Genomic DNA, 19,301 nt, shown 5'->3' on the forward strand with positions numbered 1-19,301 from the left:
CAAATGTCTTTTATCCAATTGAATTGCTCCACCTGATTGTTCATTGATCGTTCTGGACAGGAAGATGATGCTGTGAAGTAACCAGATTTTGTGGAGTAAACTCCTAAGGATGTTGGTTGCAAGATATAAGCATCCTCTGCTCCTTTGGCACTTTGTTGTAGACATTGGATCTGGGAAATAAACTCAGGTAACACTTTTTGAATACGAGATTTGTTCCACAATAGGTCATCTGTTAGAAGGTCTGCCACCCTTAGATCCAAATCTACATCTCTAATAGGACATACTGGTTTAACATTTTTGTCAAGTGAGATACATGAGTCTTTTCCAAAATTGCGTCGTTTGTCCATTCCCCACTGCCTTCCCCAAATTTTTTGTTAGGAGATCCCTTCCGTGTAGAATTCCTCTCCAGCTATGAGAACATGTTTGAGGAGATTCCACCTCTAGGAAGTGTTTTCCATGATAATATTTTTCCAATACCACACATGCTAGGAGACTTCTCGGATCCTTTAAGAGATGCCACGCCAATTTAGCTAGGAGAGCTTGATTAAATAGTTTAATGTCTCTCAAACCCAAACCTCCTAAAGCTTTGGGTTTAGTTAACTTATCCCAAGCCACCCAACATATCTTTTTCTTTTCATCAACACCATCCCACCAGAACCTTGTTAACACATAATATATTATTTTGCACATGCTGACAGATAGAAGAAAGCAGGACATTGTGTATGTTGGGATTGCACTGAGCACGGATTTGAGTATGGTGAAATTTCCAGCCCGGGAGAGCCTCTTCGTTGACCATCTAATTGCCTTCTGTCTGATTCTATCTACTATGAAGGTAAATAGATATTTTTTTTGCGACCAAAGTGTTCCGGAAATCCCAAATACTTTCCTAGACCTTTCTCTATTGTGATGCCCAACAATAACTTAGCTTTTTCCTTAACCTCAGGTGAAGATTTACTTGAGAAGATAATTGAAGACTTAGCTTTGTTGATCATTTGTCCCGAGGCATATTCATACTCCTTCAGAATACTTATCAGAGCTTCACAGTTTCTGGAGGAAGCTAAGCAGAAGAACATGGTGTCATCTGCGAAATGCAGATGACTCACTCTCGGGCTACCTCGAGCTACTCTGACTCCCTGGGGCAAACCTTTCTTCTCTTCACTCTTACACAACCCGGATATAACTTCGCTGCAGAGGATGAAGATGTACGGAGATAGAGGATATCCTTGCCTAATTTCCTGAGAAGGTATGACTTCTCTGTAGACTGAGTCATTAACTAGATAAGAATAGCTCACTGTTCTAATGCATTGCATGACCCAGTTGATTCAAATTGAGTGGAATCCTAGTCTTTCCAGTACTTGTGAAATGAACCTCTACTCAATTCTGTCATACCGCTTTGACATGTTCGTCTTTACAGCCATAGTACAGTTTTTCTCTGCCTTTGACGTCTTAAGAAAATGTAGAACCTCATGAGTGATCAAAACATTGTCAGCTATAGCCATTCCCGAGATGAAAGCTGTTTGGTTTTTAGAAACTATCGAGCCTAGGACTGTTTTTAGCCTTGTAGATAGTAACTTTGAGATTATCTTGTAGTAGATATTGCATTGGGCAATGGGGTTTGTAGTCTTCTACACTTTTTGCTCTTGTGATTTTTGGAATCAATCTCACATATGTTTTATTGATTGATGGTGCGAGGCAACATGTGGAGAAAAATAGTTGGATTTTATTTATCACCGCTGCCCTATGAACTCCCAATTGGATTGGAAAGAACTGGCCGAGAAGCCGTCTTGACCAGGAGCCTTGTCTGCATTAATAGCAAAGGTAGCTCTTTAATCTCTTGTGGTTGCGGTAGCCTTATCAGCCATTTATTTTGACTCTCTGAGATACATGGTTGAAGTGCTTCCGCAATTGTTTGCTGCCTGTTGAAGCCTGCTGATTGGAAGAGGTTTGCGTATACCCTGAAATCACTTTAGAAATTTCTTCCTCTTCATACACATGTAATCTATCTTTGTCTGCAATCAGTGAAAATCTATTTTTTGCAGATGTGGTTTTTGACACTGCATGAAAATACCTAGTGTTTGAGTCGCCAAGAGAAGCCATAACTGTCTACTTTGCTGCTTTCAGAATTCCTCTTCTGATTTGTAGAGGTGGAGCAACTTCAGGTTCAGCTCATGAATTAAAGCCTCATCAGATATTGCGTTGGACATTTCTGCCTCTAAATGATTTTTTGCTTTTTCTAGGGATTTTTCGTTATTTTCATTGAATTTTTTACTCTATGCGCAGATGGTCTTCCTACAGACAGAGAGTCTTTCCTCTACTGTTAAGTAAGAAGATGCCTCCTAAATTTGTTTTATAATCTCTTTTACTTTCATGTTGTCTCTTAGACGTCTATAGTTGGACCCAATTTTGGTCAATACCAAAATGGACCACGATCAAAGGAATGGGCCGAGACAGGCCGAGTCTCACAACGAGAATCAAGCTCGAAGAAGGAGTCGCAGAGATCGCATAACAAGAAGCTGAGATCGCGGAGCTACCACGGGGATCTCGGAGTCGACTTATTATAAAGGAAGAAGAAGAAACACGGAAGAGGACACGTTGGAAACCCTAGAGCGAGCTACACATTCACATCGATCTTGTGGTCTTCCCACTTTTAGATTCTCTCTTCATCGACCTCGTTTGTATCACTCGATCTAGTTCAATTCATTGTATTCGATCCCAGTTATCAATAAAGTCTATTTCCGCCTACCGAAAACTACTTAACATCGTTGTGTTCTAAAAATATCGTTGCCCACATCATTTGTTTTCCCTAGATCAACCCCGATCACTATCAAATACTTTGTGTAGATTTTAGGTTCTACATTTATCATATCTGAAGATACGGTGACCTTTTTTCCTTGATGTATCTAAGAACGTCAGAAGAGGCCTGTGGTCGGAGCCTTCAAACTTAAGATATTGGTTTCTGCTAGAGGGAAACTGTTCTGTCCATTCACTATTACTAATCAATCTGTCCAGTCTACACAAAACAAGGTGAGTGTGTCTCTTTCCCCTCCAAGATAGGAAACTCCATGAGAGTTTTAGATCGAATAGGTCATTTTGTGATAAAAACGATCTAAAAGCACATAAAGTTCTTTCAGCTCGTTCTGGACAACCACATTTTTCACTATTTTCCACGATCTCTTTAAAATCCCCTTTGAGGAACCAAGAACCTCCAGAATCCGGCTGTAGAGCTGTGATTTCATTCCATATCTGTAGTCTTTTTGTGTGGTCTGGTTCTCCGTAGATAAATGTAGCATGGAAAGACTTGCCTTTGTAAGAAATTATTGTGTCCATGAAGTTATTTGATAAAGATTTAACTTGGAGATCAATATCTTCATTTCCAGGAAAGGAAGAGGCCTCCTCCTCCTGGTGTATGCGGTGGGACTGCAAAGGAGTTGTTTGTTTGAAGCCAATAAAGCTCTTTCACCACCATCTCCATGAGGAAGACAATGTCAAGATCGTTCTTCCTCTGGATCTCCCTTAGTCTCTGGAATGTTATGGGGTTCTCCAACCCACAAAAGTTCCAGCTCAGGATGACTAAGGAGCCTGGTGTGGAAAAGGCCAAAAATCTGAATTCTTCCTTACCATAGCTGGGATTAACTGGATCGGTGGGTTACTCTCAGTGCGTGATGTTCCTCCTATTTTTTGCTTTAGCAGCCCCTGAATGTTTTTTTTTGATGGTCCTCTCTCCGTGGCTCCTACACATCTTCGTGGTGAGTTTTGAATCTGCGAGATTTTCTTTTCTTTGAGCTTGCTCCATAGAGGATATTGGGACTGACTCGTAGTGACTTCTTCTTTGTAGGTTTCTTTGGCTTTGCTTTAATCATATTCTGGAAAGTCAACAGAGTTAATTCCTCCTCAGGCAAGTCTACTTGAGTTTGTGGACCCTGTGTTGTGCCTTCCTTCTCAAGAGTATGACTAACCACAATTGATCTAATTCTTGCAGGTCCTACTCTTTCCTGGAGAGTCTCTTTTGGGGCCACAAAAAGGGGATCATTACTAAACATAGATTCCAAACCATCGTCCTCTTTCTCCTCCTTGCTTTTTGTACTTATCATAATTGATGGGTCGGGAAAGAGCCAAGCATGGAGAGGATAGTCATTAGATGGTGGTGGAGTAACCGGGTTACTATCAGAAGCTCTTATCTGCAGTGGTATAGATGGCTGATTTGCTGCTTCTGCTGCTAGAATAGCAGCCTTTGTTTGCTCCATTAGATCATTTGCATCACTAAAGTGAACTCTCTGACGCCTTGCTGCAGCTTCCACCCGGTCTGGACAGTTCGGGTACTGTCTAGTCACTTCATGAAGTTCCTCCATTACTGCCTCCTTTGAAAGAGACTGAGGGCCGTTTGGTCTTGCTTGCACTAAAGCTAACTGATTAGCATTGTCTGATGTAGATTCGACCTGTGCAGGTTCCTTTAAAGAGGTTGCTTCTGTTTCTCGGATATGTTTGGGTCTCCACTGCCCTTCGTTTCTCCGCGGAAAGAGATCTCTACTTCTCTGGTAAGATCTACTTGTAGGATCTTTGTTCTTTATGTATGGTGGTGACACATACATATGAGGCTTCTCTTGTGTTGGTTTGCTTCTCCAGGATAGTTTGGAGTTTTCCACTTGATCGTCAGACCTTGCAGGTGGAGGGTTATGGGTTTGACGAGTAGACACTCTGTCTCCAAAAGCATTCCCGTGTCTATCAACTCTCTTCTGGAAGGAGTGATGTGTAGCGTTACCAGAGGCCTAGTATTTGTTTGATTGGTAACCTCCATGGAGTTCCTTTTGGAGATTGGGTTGTATCGTTGCTCTGAGGAACTTCTATTACTGACACCCTAAGAAAACTTCCCATGTGAAGGTCTGCTGAATCCTTCTTCTCCTATCAAGTCTTACATGAGGAAGAGTGCCTTTTCTTCTCTCATCCTTTCTGGGCAATTTTTTTCAGGTGGAGAAGCGAGTAGCATACGGAGTAGTGCAGTTCAAGTCTCTCATACTCCAAGGTAATAATGCTCTCTTCTCCAGAATCGAACTCAATGATTGACTCCTTAACCAGCGGTTTTAAACCATCAATTATCACTCTGATTCTTGCAGTGGTTTTTGTGAGCTCGTGATTTTCCAAAGTGAAAAAAATTCTCTTACCACAACCTTTTAGTTAAAATGATGTATAGCTTTCCAAATAAACTACAAAAATGATAAAAATAATTGAAAATTCTAACATGCAAGGTATTAGTATCAATAAGTAAAATATTCAAAAATGCAAAAAACTACTAATAATAAGTTAATAACACACAATTAACAGTAAAATAATCATACTTGGTGAAAATAAAGATATTTAAAATGAAAACTACTAATAATAACACACAATTAACAGTAAAATAATCATACTTGGTGAAAATCCCTTTTTTATTATTTGGGAAACATTTTAAATAAATAACCTTTAGTTTATGTGTTTATTACAAGTGTGTCATTTCCTATGTGGCAACTCCACAAGCTATCTCACCTATTCTATTTAAAAACCATTTGTTAACTAGAGTAATTACACAACATGTCATTTATCAAAACATTATAATTTAACTAAACATTCGTATAGTCCCTGTAATTACTTTAGCTTTGTCTACATTTGTATCACATATATACGTATCACATATGAAGTTGTTATCATTTATTTCTTTGGTATATGAGAACTTAAGTTTTTTCATTAATTTGTTTCAATACAAAAACATTATTCTTTTCTGGACATACGTATTGGTCTAAATTTTTTTATTCAAAATAAATATAGATGCCAATAAGCAACTTTCATATTACAACAAAGAAATTTATAAAAGAAGAAAAAACTTCTCGACAAAATAACGGTCCATATTATATTCTTAGCATTTTCACCCAAAAAGATTATTACATGATTACGTGTATATGTTTGAATCTAAAATAATTTTCTATTTCTATATTAAAGTACAAGTTGATCAACATTATTTTATGCAACATATATCATAGTTTTTTTGTACAAAGTTTTTTATACAAATTCGGTTTACATCAAAGTTTTTATTGGTTATATGTTATCTGAAGGGGCCGTGTTTACAATCGTGCCAGCTAACAAATATTGGTTATATTTCATGAACAAAATGTAATTTTTATCTATATTTTCAATTTCTGTTTCTATAATAAAAAAGGGATGATCAATCGTGCCAGTAATGACTGAATTGTATTCACTTGCCTGTAACGACTGATTTAATGTAATTAAGTTTGTTTTCTATATGTTTCCTATATTTCATCTTTTTGATTGATTTGTTTTACATGAATTTCCTATATTTTCCTCTTGATGTTTCCTATAATATCTCTGCATTTATCTTTAAGCCATTATGATTGATTTTTTTTGTTTGAATACACATTATATTGACGATAATCGTGAAATTTTTGCTACACAAGTTCAATCTTTGAAATAATGTAATTAGTGCAAGATTGAAGCAAATTGATAAATTTACATCTCTATGAAACTTAGTTGTTCGAATCAGCCAAATATGGTAACAACAGATTAATTGCTCAATCACATTATACAACTTCCGTTTAAATAAGTCGTGGTAGTATATTTTTATTACTATAAATATATGGCTAATACAATTCATCGACTCATATCATCATTCTTCTCTACCTCTCTCTCAAGCAAAAAATTCTCTCAAGAAAAAAAATTATCCTTACCAAAAATTTCGAGCTTGCACAAATATATGTGTTCCATGATCTCAGTATTATATTACTTATGTGTTTATTGGTGTAATTTAAGTATATTTTATTTTATATTATATTATATCCAAATTGTGTAATATATTGTACTAATTTGTAATAAACAAATTGTTGGATCTTACAAAAATTTTCTTTTATTTTAAGGTCGACTGAAGTGCGTAACCAACGTTGATGGTAAGTAGGTATGTTTAATTTCATTTTAAGGTCGACTGAAGTACGTGACCAATAATTTTTGAACCCAAAGATGTTCCAGAAATCAATGCTTTCAGAAAGAAGTATATTCCATGAGTTCATTTTGTGAATTTGGTTAGTAGGTATGTTTAGTTTGTTAAACTAATTCTTAATTTTTTCTTGGTATAGAATTGCAAACCAGGAGTTCTGAAAATCTTTTTCGTGTTATTTTTCTTTTTTCAAATTTTCTTTTTGTAATTTGGGACAGTTAGTACTTTGTTTTTTTCACCTACGTTTCTTCTAATATTATAATCATAATTTTATTATGACAGGAATAATTCTATTTTTTATGTTTTGTTTTGTCTTAAATTTATAATAAATTAATATAAGTTATTTCTCACTATTATACATTTGTTCCCTTACAATATATCTAATTTACACATAACCAATTTCACAATTTAAAAAAAAAAACAATTGAGTTTACATTATATACACATGCACAATTTATAGATTAAAAATAAACTATTTTTATTTATTCACTCCGCGAATGGCGCGGGTTATCACCTAGTAAAGATATCTATATTAATAAAGTTACCCAGAAACTCTCTTTAGAGTGCCACCTCAGCACACCCTGTTCCTTTTGCTGCCACGTGTCGAAGAGGGAGGGGGCTTCTTTTCTTTTTCTTTTCGCTTCTAACTAACGAATCTTCTCCTTTTATGATTTTAGCGTTCGTTATTATCTTCTTGGGCTTCGTATTGTTTATAGACTTATTTTTGTTTGGGTTGCAGTGGTTCTTTATATAAGTTTCAAGTCTTACATGTTGGGCCGTTATATATAATATTAACGCAGGAATAATGTAAGAGCTTTGGTATTTTCATAAAGAATTATTATTACGTTACTTTTATCCATGTATAACTCAGAATATTTGGAGTTTTCATTTCTTAGTATAGTAGGCTGGTGTAAGTAATTTGTGAAATGAAAACAAAATTTGTATGTGCATATATGAACACTTTCCTTATTACCATCACCAGTAATCAGGCTGCTGCTCATCTTAATATGTTTTGGGAACACTTAGCTATATATCATCTCATTGGTTTGCATGTAAGACATCTGAACGACGTGCTTCATAATCTTCTGTATTTGGGTTTTCAGTCACTTGAAGCCCAAAATCTTTTAATTTATTTGTATTACTTGGAACAATGAGCTCTCTTGGTGTTCATCAGGTATTATAGTGCCAAAATAAAATCATAAAGCTTAAAGATTACAACTAACTATGAAGGAGAAGATTGTCATACAAATCACACGGGCATGACACAAATATAAAGCATTAGATATTTAAACATTAATACTAAGATTCTCATACTTTGTATAATTCGACGGTTGGGCACAAGAACAACATGAGTTAACTTTACAAACTTACAATTTAAACAAAAACTAGAGCTTGACCCGCACGCGTGTGCGGGTATTGATTTTTATTTTTTATAAATTATATAAAGACATTTCTAAATACATAAATTATTTAGATATTTTTAGGTTTCTACAAATCTATCTGGATCCGGAATGATCCGAGTCCAAACCTCGTCCGAAAATTTATCATATTCGAACAATGTTTAATTTTAAACCTAAAAATCTGATACCCAAAAAACTGATCCATATCCGAACACATACCTAAATTCTCATATAATGTATGTATTTAATTACGATATATATATATATATGTATAATTTATTATTTCCAAACACATATATATAATAAAATAGGAAAGGACAATTAATACTAAAAGTTAGATTTATAAATTATTGTTTCCATGTTTTATTTATTTATAATTTGATTTTGGAAATGCATTAATTAAAGAGGAAAAAACAAAGAATCCTAAAAGATATGTTAATTAATAATTCATTGACATGCCATTGTAAATAACTTGCAAAACTAAGGGGTAATTTTAATTTGTACTCCTCTTTTAATATATTAGATATTGGCAACTACATAAAATTAGTCATACATATGACCAGCAGCTATGTATATACCAACTAAAAAAAGCACAAACAATTAAAGAAAATCAGGATCATCCAACTAACAGTAGCTACAATCACAAATTAGCACCACAAAATACAAAACAAAAGACGAAAAAAGTAACATCCAAACACACAAAAATGTGTACACACAAACTGAATGTTTATTTTCTGAATATTTATTGATCACTGCTAAACTATTATTCAGAAATAGCATACAAAACGTAACAATAATGATATACACGTATTAAAAAAACATGCATTTAATAAACAAAAAATTATACATAATATAAATCTAAATAATCAATAAATATAACTAAGCTTCAAAGCCATAGATGATTTATAGACATGAAGGTACATTTTGTTAATGACCTAAGACGAATTGAAATATAAAAAATGAAATTTTGGCAGTCCATTCATAAAAGTGTTAATTTGTAGTATAAAAAATCAAATCTTATAGCAAATACTAAATATTGTGTTATATAATTAACAAACATTCGCGCGGACAAACCACTAGTTTAAAATGAAACAGATGTAAAGAAGGAATAAAGATAGAGAGATAAAACAAAACATATCATTAGGACAGACCTTCTAGTGTGTGTCCTCTTCTCTAAACTTGTATTAATGTCATATTTGCTGGAAGCCTGGTACACTTTTGTTTTGGCAAAAACTATTTTATTCAGAAGATTGGGAAGATGATATAAAATATATTCATATGGTGTTCATAACCAGGGTAATTAGCATTGATTCCTGTATTTGGTTTATTCTATGAATACGCTTTATTATACACTTATTCTATGAATAAGCTTTATTATACACTTGCAAATATATTATTTAGGCGAGTATACACCATTCTTACAATATAAACCAATGACTGCCACTGTATCTGTACATATTGTAAGCACTGCACAGAACCATAATTATAACTTCAGGGGATATGCACCCTCTAGTAGATTTTTTTCTCCATAAAAACCGGATTAAGAGCTTCATTTGTCTGTTCTTTTAACAACAGAAATCCCACTTGGATCACCACCCCACTCCTCAAACACAACTAGAAGGTTCCCAGATGGCTTAAGCCATGAACGAGGCACATGGTACCTGAAAAAAGGAAAACCTATTAATATATCAATCATGTAAACAATATATAGAGGAAAGACGAGGAAGAAGAAAGACAGTTTTCATTTTCTTCTCACCATCTTTGAGAAGATTGGCCACAATTACTGAGACATTTCTTCTCGCTGTAAATCCCAGCATAGTTGCAGCGTCCGCAGTTACCATGAGCCGTGTAGGCAGGCCAATGACGTCCTATGTTGCGTCCATTTACCCAAACTTGTCCTTTTCCCATTGTGTTCATGTCCAATGCAATTGGTTCATTGCCTACCGGCGCATTAAAAGAAGACTGCAAATAAAGAGTGCAAAAGTCTGATATGAACATGTCTGAAATTATGCTCGTAACTAAGCTCAATAAAACACACACACACACATATATATAGTCCACCACAAAATGGTTTAAGAGTGTCTATGAGACGGGCCATCTTCAATGGACAGAGGCTCCTCTAAATGTCCCCCTTAAACAATCAAAGTAAAAAATTTAAATGTTTGATTTTTAAATAGATAACAAGTGTTACATGGGTTTCTTAAAACCAAGTTGAAGTCTCTTAAACAAGAGACGTTCTTACCTCTCTCACTAGGGGAAGAAATTCCAATGTATATGGTCTTAGTAAGGTACTAGTTTGTCTCATTTTTAAGGTAAGATAGTCAACACAATCCCAGCCGATCCATAAGTTTATTTTTATCATATTGATCCAAATTTATTGGTAGACATGTTTTTATCCTGATGTTCTCTCTGTTTCGCAAAGTTATATGTTTTGAAGTGTTCCAAACGCACATTAATAAAACATTCAAAACATCATATGAAGTGTTTCAAAGCCTTTTTATTAAGGGGGTTATCATACCCGAAACCTAAACTAATCTCTGAAATTCATAAAAATCTCTTCTTTTTTTTCGTTTTGGCAAAACTAAGACTTCTGCCATGGTCAAACAAAACGGTTAAGACAATTCTAAGCTTGAGATTTTTTTTCTGACCTTGACCAATTGGTTCATATCTAGTCTTGAATTGCTATCTTTTGTTAATTTTGATTAATACATTATAATAGCTAACCAATTGCTTTTTGTCATCTAAAGATTATACAAAAAAAGGTAAAATGCAATTATACACACATAAGCTGGCAAAAAAATACAATCCTTTCGGATGTTTGGAAGGATAGCTAACCAATATCACGTGTATATTTGGAAATAGCATTTGGTATGTCAATCTGGGAAACCGTTCCTTTTATCAACAATAAATTAAACCTAAAACATCTATTAAGAAAATTAAGAAGTATATCTTACCTTGTACCAGGTCAATGGTTGCTTCACGGCCACGAATGATCCTTCTGTCCATTCCACAGAGGAACTCCCGGTTGTGGTATGAAGGCTCATAGCTTCACCTTTGGTACCGATCTACTCAGATCACACACACGCATAGTTTAGTACTGTGTTATGGTTGGTATAAAGATTCAGTGGCAGTTAACTTATCAAACTATTGTTCATTATAGGACCTTATAGGACCATTTCCACTTAGACATGTCCCATGCTCCAGAGTTAACTCCATTCAGTGTGGCTGGACCTAGAACTCCAGTATTCCAAGTCTCATAGTGCACACCTGCGTTCTGTATTATAAAAAACACAAATCTCAGAACTTATCATCATCTCCTGAATGAAAAAGGCAGTAATTAATCAAGTGAAGAATGATGAACTAACCGGAAGACCCACTGCCGTACTTAGGATAGCAAGTTTGTTGACGCCTTCGCGCAATTTGATCCTTTGACTAAATGTGAGCTTGGGGCTGCTCAATGCTCCATAACTAGTTCCTAAAAAATGAATGCTTTAAGGACAGGAGAAGACGGAGTTTGGCCCTTAAAATTATCTTGTTTTACCTGCGAGCTGACCATTAACGAATACATGAAGAGCATGACCAGCTGAGCAAATGGTAAGAAGTGGATCTTCGCCAGTTTTCAAGAACCCCTCATTAGAACTAATTGTAATGCTGAGAATGAATAAAAAAAATAACCAGTTAACAGTGATCAGGAACTAATTAATCAGCAAGATACTGAGGCTTAATGTGTCACAACTAGGTCAAACATAACTTACTCTGTAAGATACCAGAAATAGTCTGTTTTGTCTCTGGTCATGCTTATTTGTTCCAACAAACCATCTCGAGCAAACGTACCATAGTCACCTGAAGAAGGGATTGCTTCGTTGTATGATTCCCATGATAATCGCGTGCTAGTAGGAACCATCTTCATAAGTATGCTCGGTGAACGAATCTATAACACGTTTACACATGCCAAAGATATATATATATATATGTCAATCTCAATAACAAGGATACAATTCCTATGAGACCAGCAAAGTTAGGACGTTCTTAGGCTATTTGATGAAGTCATCTGGAAGTATTTAGTGTTAAAAGTTTTTTGTTATATTAAAACCCCTGATATATTATTGCCTATAACTTCATGGTCCGTCCTGGATATAGACAAATGAAATATTTGCCTATAACTTCAAAGTTCTAAAAATATTTTACATAAATATATGCCTCCAAATTTATGAAAAGAAATAGTATAAATTTTTTTTGCTAAATTGTCTATATTCTCCAAATTTTCAGAGTCGGTTTTGCGGAGTGCAAGAGTTACACAAGTCAAAAGACTCTGGTAAAAAAAGTAATTAATGTTTTCGATAAAAGCTTATCTGTTTATAAACCTTTGCAGTGTTGTGATACTCGGTTTTGCAGTCAGGTAAGATACTGATAGACCAAGGGGGCAAATCATATGGGAACCCCCTAAACATAACTTTTGCTGGATAACTTGTGTCGTAGTTTGAGAGAAACGCAGCACAAGAAGTCTTGGACTTGAACACATGAGCCTGAAATTATAACAAAAAAAAAACAAAATTGTATGAACATTTGATACATCCTCTCTTCAAAGTTACATTGCATACTTACTTCTTGCTTATTGCCGAGCGAATTAATGGTGGGATCAACAGAGACCAACGCAGGTTCACATAGTTTGATGATTTTATGCAACTCTTTCAAATGACTATACTTGGGTTCTCTCAGTAATCCTTTTCACACAAACACACACAAAAACTCGTCAGAAAATATGTAAAATGTAACATTTTTCATGTGATATCAGTATTAGTTACCATATTCATCAAGAGGAGCATCATAGTCATAGCTTGTGGTGATAAACTCACCCGATGTTCTATCAAAGTTCGTCCCTCCATGGTACTGTAACAATTCTAAATTAACTCTTCAATCATAAGTTAAATAAAATATATTCTTTTTTTTAATAAAGTTTGCGATTTGATAAAATTATTGATGTTTTAATTTTTCTTAGAACTAATTTTTAAAGTTACCATATAGTAATTCATAAATGAACCACCGTTCTGTATAAAGCGAGCCACGGAGAACGCAAGGTCTTCGACTGGTCTGTTTGGTATCGCACCTCCAAATTCCGTGAACCTGAAAATGATCTCACATGCTGTAAATTATAATTTATACTCTAGCTTGTTGATTTCATAAGAGAATATATAAAGACTAACAAGAGGATAGTGATTCTGTATATGTTGAATAGCTTCGTGACTTACCAACCAGTCCAGTTCTCTGTCCACATCTTGGGCTGATCGACCGAGTTTGGTTTGAAACCCTCACAATAAAACCCGTTGCATGTGTTTATCTATTATAATAGAGCGCAAGGTAAAAGCTATTAACATTCAGTATAAATTTTACTCCAAAGTTGAATAAAAATTGTTGAAATTTAAAATCTAAAGTTGAAGAAAAATTGTCCTCGTGGATTATTTTTGTTTTTGGTGAGTGGTCCTAAATAAATTCAAGGGAAATTTCCCTAAATTCAATAGAAAAACACATCATATAGGAAAACAGCAAAAAGGAGAAAACGATATTTTATTGTAACTATCAATAAACTAACAATATTAAACAAGAAAAAGTGAATTACATAAAAGGAAAACTGAAAGCCAAACAAATATATTCAAAAGGCAAACCACCAAGGAAGAAAATTTAAGATTATAAAACATAACAAACAAAAAACTCGATAGTGTTTTCACCAAAAAATACACACTAAGAAATATCTTCATTTGTAGTTGCCCAAAAAAAAAGAAATATCTTCATTTGTCTAAAAAATATCTAAGTGCCGACAAAAGAAAAGGAGTCAATCCTGATAAATGACATAAATTTAATCCATATTTAATTGTGCATTTTTCTTAAGAAATAAAATTGAACTGATTAATCTACAAAATCACATCAGATATTTTAATTTTCATACAAATTTCAAATCAACTAGATTGATAAAAGCAGAATTCAAGCTAAAATAGAAAGTCTACCAAACTCAACCATACTAAAAGTTAGCATTAAATCGATCACGATCCTATCTAAACCAAAAACTTGAACCAAACTAAACGAAACCAGAACAGAACATATCTTACTTATATATATTAACTAAGGGGAAGGTTAAACAAGAAAAGGAAAGGAAGAGATACAATAGGGTAAGGAGCATCATCTTGCTTGCACATAACCCATGGGACACCTGTGGACAAACCCAACGCCATTGCAGCTGTCCATTTTGTGTATGCCTTTCCTGCTGATCCTATCTCCCATTCCATTGGTCCATACTCATTCTCTATCTACCCATTTTTAAGAAATATCATTACTATATATATTTAGAATCTATTAGATGTGAATCATGTATAATATAAAATCGTATCAATTTAAACAACAAAGAAGATAAAAACCTGCGAGAGAATGATGGGTCCTCCTTGAGTTTCAAACAACTTTTCTTCTTTCATTATATCCACAATCTTCTTTGTGAATTTTTGCATTGCAGTCTTTCAATTTCACATCAAAATGATTTTTTTTTAAACCTTCATAATGGAATTTAATCTGGAGACTGATTTGTTCTACAATAATTGTGTACCTTGAAAGGTCCATTATCAGTCCTGAAAATCATACCAGGGACATATTTGAGCCAAACAGGAATTCCATTGAAAATCAGAAAACATATACAGATAAATTTATATATTCAAATGAAAATATTCTTTTATTCTTAGAAAAGTATTTTTAATATATTTACCCAAAATTCCACTCGGCACAAACATATGGACCAATTCTCAGGCTAACATATAGACCGGCTTGTTGCACCAGCTTGATGAACCTAACCAGATCATACCGATCCCCAAAATAATACTGCAAGCAAACAGAAGTATACAGCATTGAGATTTTATATGACTATGAGTCAAGTAAGAAAATGGTAGAAGTCTTTAAATTACTTGTCCAGGAGAAGGTTCATGTCCGTTCCAGAAAACATAAGTTTGTATAACATCTAAACCACCTTCTTTGGCCTTCTTTATCAGATCAGGCCACATCTGCATATAACAAAGTAGCCACAATTCTATATAAAAAAAATATAGTTTTGTAATGAAATAACCTGGCCATAAGGGGGAAAACCAGAAAAATAAGACCCCATGTGCAGAAAAATCAAAGCAATTATTCAGTAAATTAATTTAATCAAAATCCAAGAAATTTTGCATTTGATTATAAAGAGATTATTTAACTGAATAAAAAAGATTACCTCAGGGGTGCTTCTTGGGTAGTGGATGGAACCAGAGAGAAGGATCCTTTTCTGTCCATTGATGATTAAAGCTTTATGATCATAAGAGACCAATGCTTTAGTTGAGCAAATCAACAATGAAAAACACATAATCGCCAGAAAAATCCAAGCTTTATCCCTAAAATTCATAACCATTTTCCCACTTATTAGTTTATATTTAGAAACTGGTAAAGGAGATTTGCTGAGCTATTGGGATTGGAATGAATGATGGCATAAAGGTTATATGTAAAGCCTGACACTTATCCTATTGTACTTATAGATTAATGAATGCAATGAAATGAGAAAAAAATTGTGGGGCCAATCTCTCTGCTTTTTGAGCGGATGACTTTAAAATCTTCTGCCCTACCAGATGGATATTTTCATTTTCCATTTTTATTTTGTCAAATTATATAAGTAGTATTAATCCCCCTGCTTATTTAATTTGCTTCCACTTTTCAATATCACATACCACTGCCATATATAATCTTTTTCTTTTTGGTCACGGGAAAACTAATGATATAATGTAAAAGTGGTTAACCCCACTACTAAATGTCATTATGAGTATATATGTCAATATCATATCTAATTATATAAAAAAATGTTGGAGTCTCTCCTGCTGAGGACACGTGGAAAGTCTTTCAATATAGGGGGGACGCGTGTCCCGCTTCACTGAAACGCGCCGTATCATTTAACTTTGATTTCTAATTATTGTGGGCTTTGCGTATGGGTTTGGGCTTCAGGAATGATATTTTAATTTTCATGTGTCCATTTCGAACTTTCTTCTCCGCGACAGACGGTGGGTAGAATTAGGGTTAGCTGTTGTTTTCTGTCTCTGCGATGAACGAGCTCAAGCAACAATGAAGATCAAATCGAGCATCCGAATCGTCCTCGAGAACCAAGCAGCTGTCGTTTCGTATTTGGTACTTAACCCCCAGACGTTATGAGTTTTCTTCATTCATTGGCTTTAAGAGATATCTTAACTCCACGGACGAGAATCAAGCACGACGTCTCATACAATGATATCATCCAACTCCAAAGCGGTTTCTTTACCTATAAAAAGGGTAAGTCTTCTACCTTGAACATCATCCTCACATTTTCTGATTCTCCAGAAAACAAAGAAAATCCCCAATCATGGCTAGCTCATCTGTTCTTTTTGGTGGTTTGAAGTTTGGTCACTACTCTTCTAATTCTATGTGTGGTTGCCCAGATTCTGGGAAGCTAATTCTTGGTGATTGAACCTTTTTTTTAACTCATACTCATAGTATTTTTATTATTTCGGCAACGACTTTCCTAAGGATGAAACTTTTACATAGAATTAGATTTTCATTGAACCTATTTTTGTTTTTTCATAATGTTGTTTATAAAGATCTCTTTTCACATTCTTTATGGTAGGACCATCTCCAGGCTGGTTCACCGGTGCAGCCAGAACTTCAGGCTTTCAGACTCACTTCTGACAATCTGGTTCAGTGATTCAAACAGTCTAGATGTGCTAATCTCCCGTCCCTGAAGAACGTCAGGTTCGGCGATCATGATTTGCTTCTTAGCCTAGCCAATACCAAGCACGCATCTTTCAGATATGGCTTCTTAAAGACTGTTTATGACAGACTTATCATTGAAACAGATAATAAATTAAGATGTTCATAATCTCTCGGACGTTATTAGTGAGCTCACTGCTGTGAGAAGTACAGTGAGTGACATTCCTCAAGGAAAAGATAGAGTTATGACAACTATCAAGATTTCATAAATTTTCTTACTTTTCTTTTGAATATGTCATTGATTTTTTTATGTTCTGTTTTTCTTTTCACACTCATATCACTGTCACTTTGAGTCTGTTTGACTCACAAGCTGTTATTTTCACAAGAAGCTTGAAGGATTCTGGGGAGATTCAAGGGTTGTTGTTGCAAATAGCATAAAACCAAAGATGGTAGAAGGTGTATTTTTGTCTGGAATTAAAACACATGCATACTATCACGTATACTAATATTCTTGAAACACACATGGAATATTTTTCTGCAGGACGTTGTTTTTAAATGCCACATCGGGAACACATGTATCTTTCGACAACGAAACTGATGCAGAGAATTCTACTTTTTACGAGTAAGTGTTTGATGATTCATAAATTATTATATCCATAATAGACTCTCATGTAATGCTCTATAACACTACAGGCTGGTTTCCAAAGACCTAGGAACACCCATGTTCCTTCATTTCTTAGAGGCTATGCAAAGGTTGAGCCTCTTACTATAGCTGAGCTCAATGAGTTCGTCATCATTTCGGAGCCTCAGGTTGTACAGTCAGTGTTTACTGTTTTACTATTTTAAATGTTTATATTCCGTGTATGTTTCTGAAAAGTAAAAAAATGTAGAACATTGAATGGTGACTGATATCAAAATGGAGAAAGACTGGTGTTACGTCTCTTGCTCTAGGTGCATGAAGAAGCTCCACCGAACGGTCTCATCCTTTACTTGCGTGAACTGAAATATCTTGGTTTGCTCAGGTATATTGGATCAGTTGAATTAATTAGTTGTTTTCAGTTTTTAAAAGTTATTGTTAATTCACACTCAGATATAACATGTTCTAATAATTTTTATCTGCTTTGAAAGATACCATGTGGAGATGAGCATTGCTGATGACACTGTTGAAGGGTGTCTTTGTTGGATTCGATTAGTGGTGAGATGACAAAACTACATAACGTGAGGGCCTATGAGGCTGGTAATTTAATTGTAGGAACATCTCTAAGTGGTATCGCCATCAAGAAACCTCAGGCATCAAAGTCTTTAAAGGTGATGAAGAAGCTAAGGGTTGTGATGCAGATGGAGTACTTGCTATTTCAAAAATGATTATGTATTAACGGTGGTTTTTATTTTAAAATATGTTCTCTTATGTAGTTTGGTATGGTTTATTAAAAGTCTAAAACTATAATAAAAATGCTTTTTTTGGAGATTTTCATCTTTCTCACGACTCATTATATTTAACCGTTTATGTTTACTAATCATTATCTTACTTTTATTTTTGAAACACTTTTTTATAACACACATATTATCTTACTCAAATTAAAAGTTATCCAGCCGAATTATAATAACATTTAGGCTTGATGCGAATGTGACTACGCATTGGAAAACAGAAAACTATGTAATAAATTATGTTATGATAATTAAATTCGAGAATTACAATCAAGAAGAAAAAAAAAAGAATATGCAACAATTACTTTTACGTGGCTCTCTCCGAGAAGTAACAGCAGAGGACAATGTCAATGAGAAGAGAAATACAAACAACATGGATGCAATGTTGGTACCATAGATTCTATGATTCTCTATATCTCTCTAAACTAATTGGCCATCCAAACAATTTAACTAAGTTTTACAAAGAAAATTTTATATGATTCATAAAGTTCTTTATGAACTTAACCAAAAATATATTGGTTTAAATTCCATTAACGTAAAGATACATTATTTTTTGTAGTCTACATATTATGATTTTAAAGTAGCTATTGGTTTGAATCTATTTTTATAACTTTATATTATAGTAATATACTATAAGGGATTATTAATTTCATCGTAATATAATTTTAAAATTCCTGCTTAAATGAATGAGTGTTACTTAATTGGCTTCATATTTGATAAATGTTTGGATGATATGGTTTATTTGATAATAGTTTTGA

The 19,301-nt window shown here is 34.3% G+C and overlaps 1 protein-coding gene and 1 long non-coding RNA gene across 6 annotated transcripts; one reads left to right on the forward strand and one right to left on the reverse strand.

Moving 5' to 3' along the window:
* Positions 1-9,737: 9,737 nt before the first annotated feature.
* Positions 9,738-15,889, reverse strand: LOC125574861 (beta-galactosidase 2-like). Of its 2 annotated transcripts, none has more exons than XM_048778012.1 (18): positions 15,623-15,889; positions 15,321-15,416; positions 15,125-15,237; positions 14,969-14,990; positions 14,787-14,879; positions 14,535-14,678; positions 13,626-13,714; positions 13,395-13,500; positions 13,182-13,266; positions 12,982-13,100; positions 12,741-12,902; positions 12,132-12,307; positions 11,918-12,027; positions 11,742-11,851; positions 11,540-11,650; positions 11,331-11,441; positions 10,133-10,338; positions 9,738-10,037 (listed from the first exon to the last, which is right to left on the reverse strand). In XM_048778012.1, exons 1-18 carry the CDS (start codon positions 15,794-15,796, stop codon positions 9,926-9,928), a joined length of 2,139 nt encoding a protein of 712 aa, XP_048633969.1. In that variant the 5' UTR covers positions 15,797-15,889; the 3' UTR covers positions 9,738-9,925. The 2 variants fall into 2 exon arrangements, with proteins under 2 accessions (XP_048633969.1, XP_048633967.1); XM_048778010.1 differs by having other exon boundaries at positions 14,969-15,034; positions 15,124-15,237.
* Positions 15,890-16,389: 500 nt separating this feature from the next.
* On the forward strand, positions 16,390-18,585 carry LOC125608106. 4 transcript variants are annotated; one of them, XR_007339187.1, is made up of 7 exons: positions 16,391-16,701; positions 17,033-17,157; positions 17,245-17,571; positions 17,657-17,737; positions 17,809-17,925; positions 18,006-18,137; positions 18,244-18,585. It is a non-coding gene; the product is annotated as an uncharacterized LOC125608106 (long non-coding RNA). The 4 variants fall into 4 exon arrangements; XR_007339186.1 differs by having other exon boundaries at positions 16,393-16,701; positions 17,262-17,571; XR_007339185.1 differs by having other exon boundaries at positions 16,390-16,701; positions 17,033-17,571.
* The last annotated feature ends 716 nt before the right edge of the window (positions 18,586-19,301 follow it).

This window comes from Brassica napus, chromosome A4 (genome assembly GCF_020379485.1).
Source record: "Brassica napus cultivar Da-Ae chromosome A4, Da-Ae, whole genome shotgun sequence".
NCBI classification, from domain to species: Eukaryota; Viridiplantae; Streptophyta; class Magnoliopsida; order Brassicales; family Brassicaceae; genus Brassica; species Brassica napus.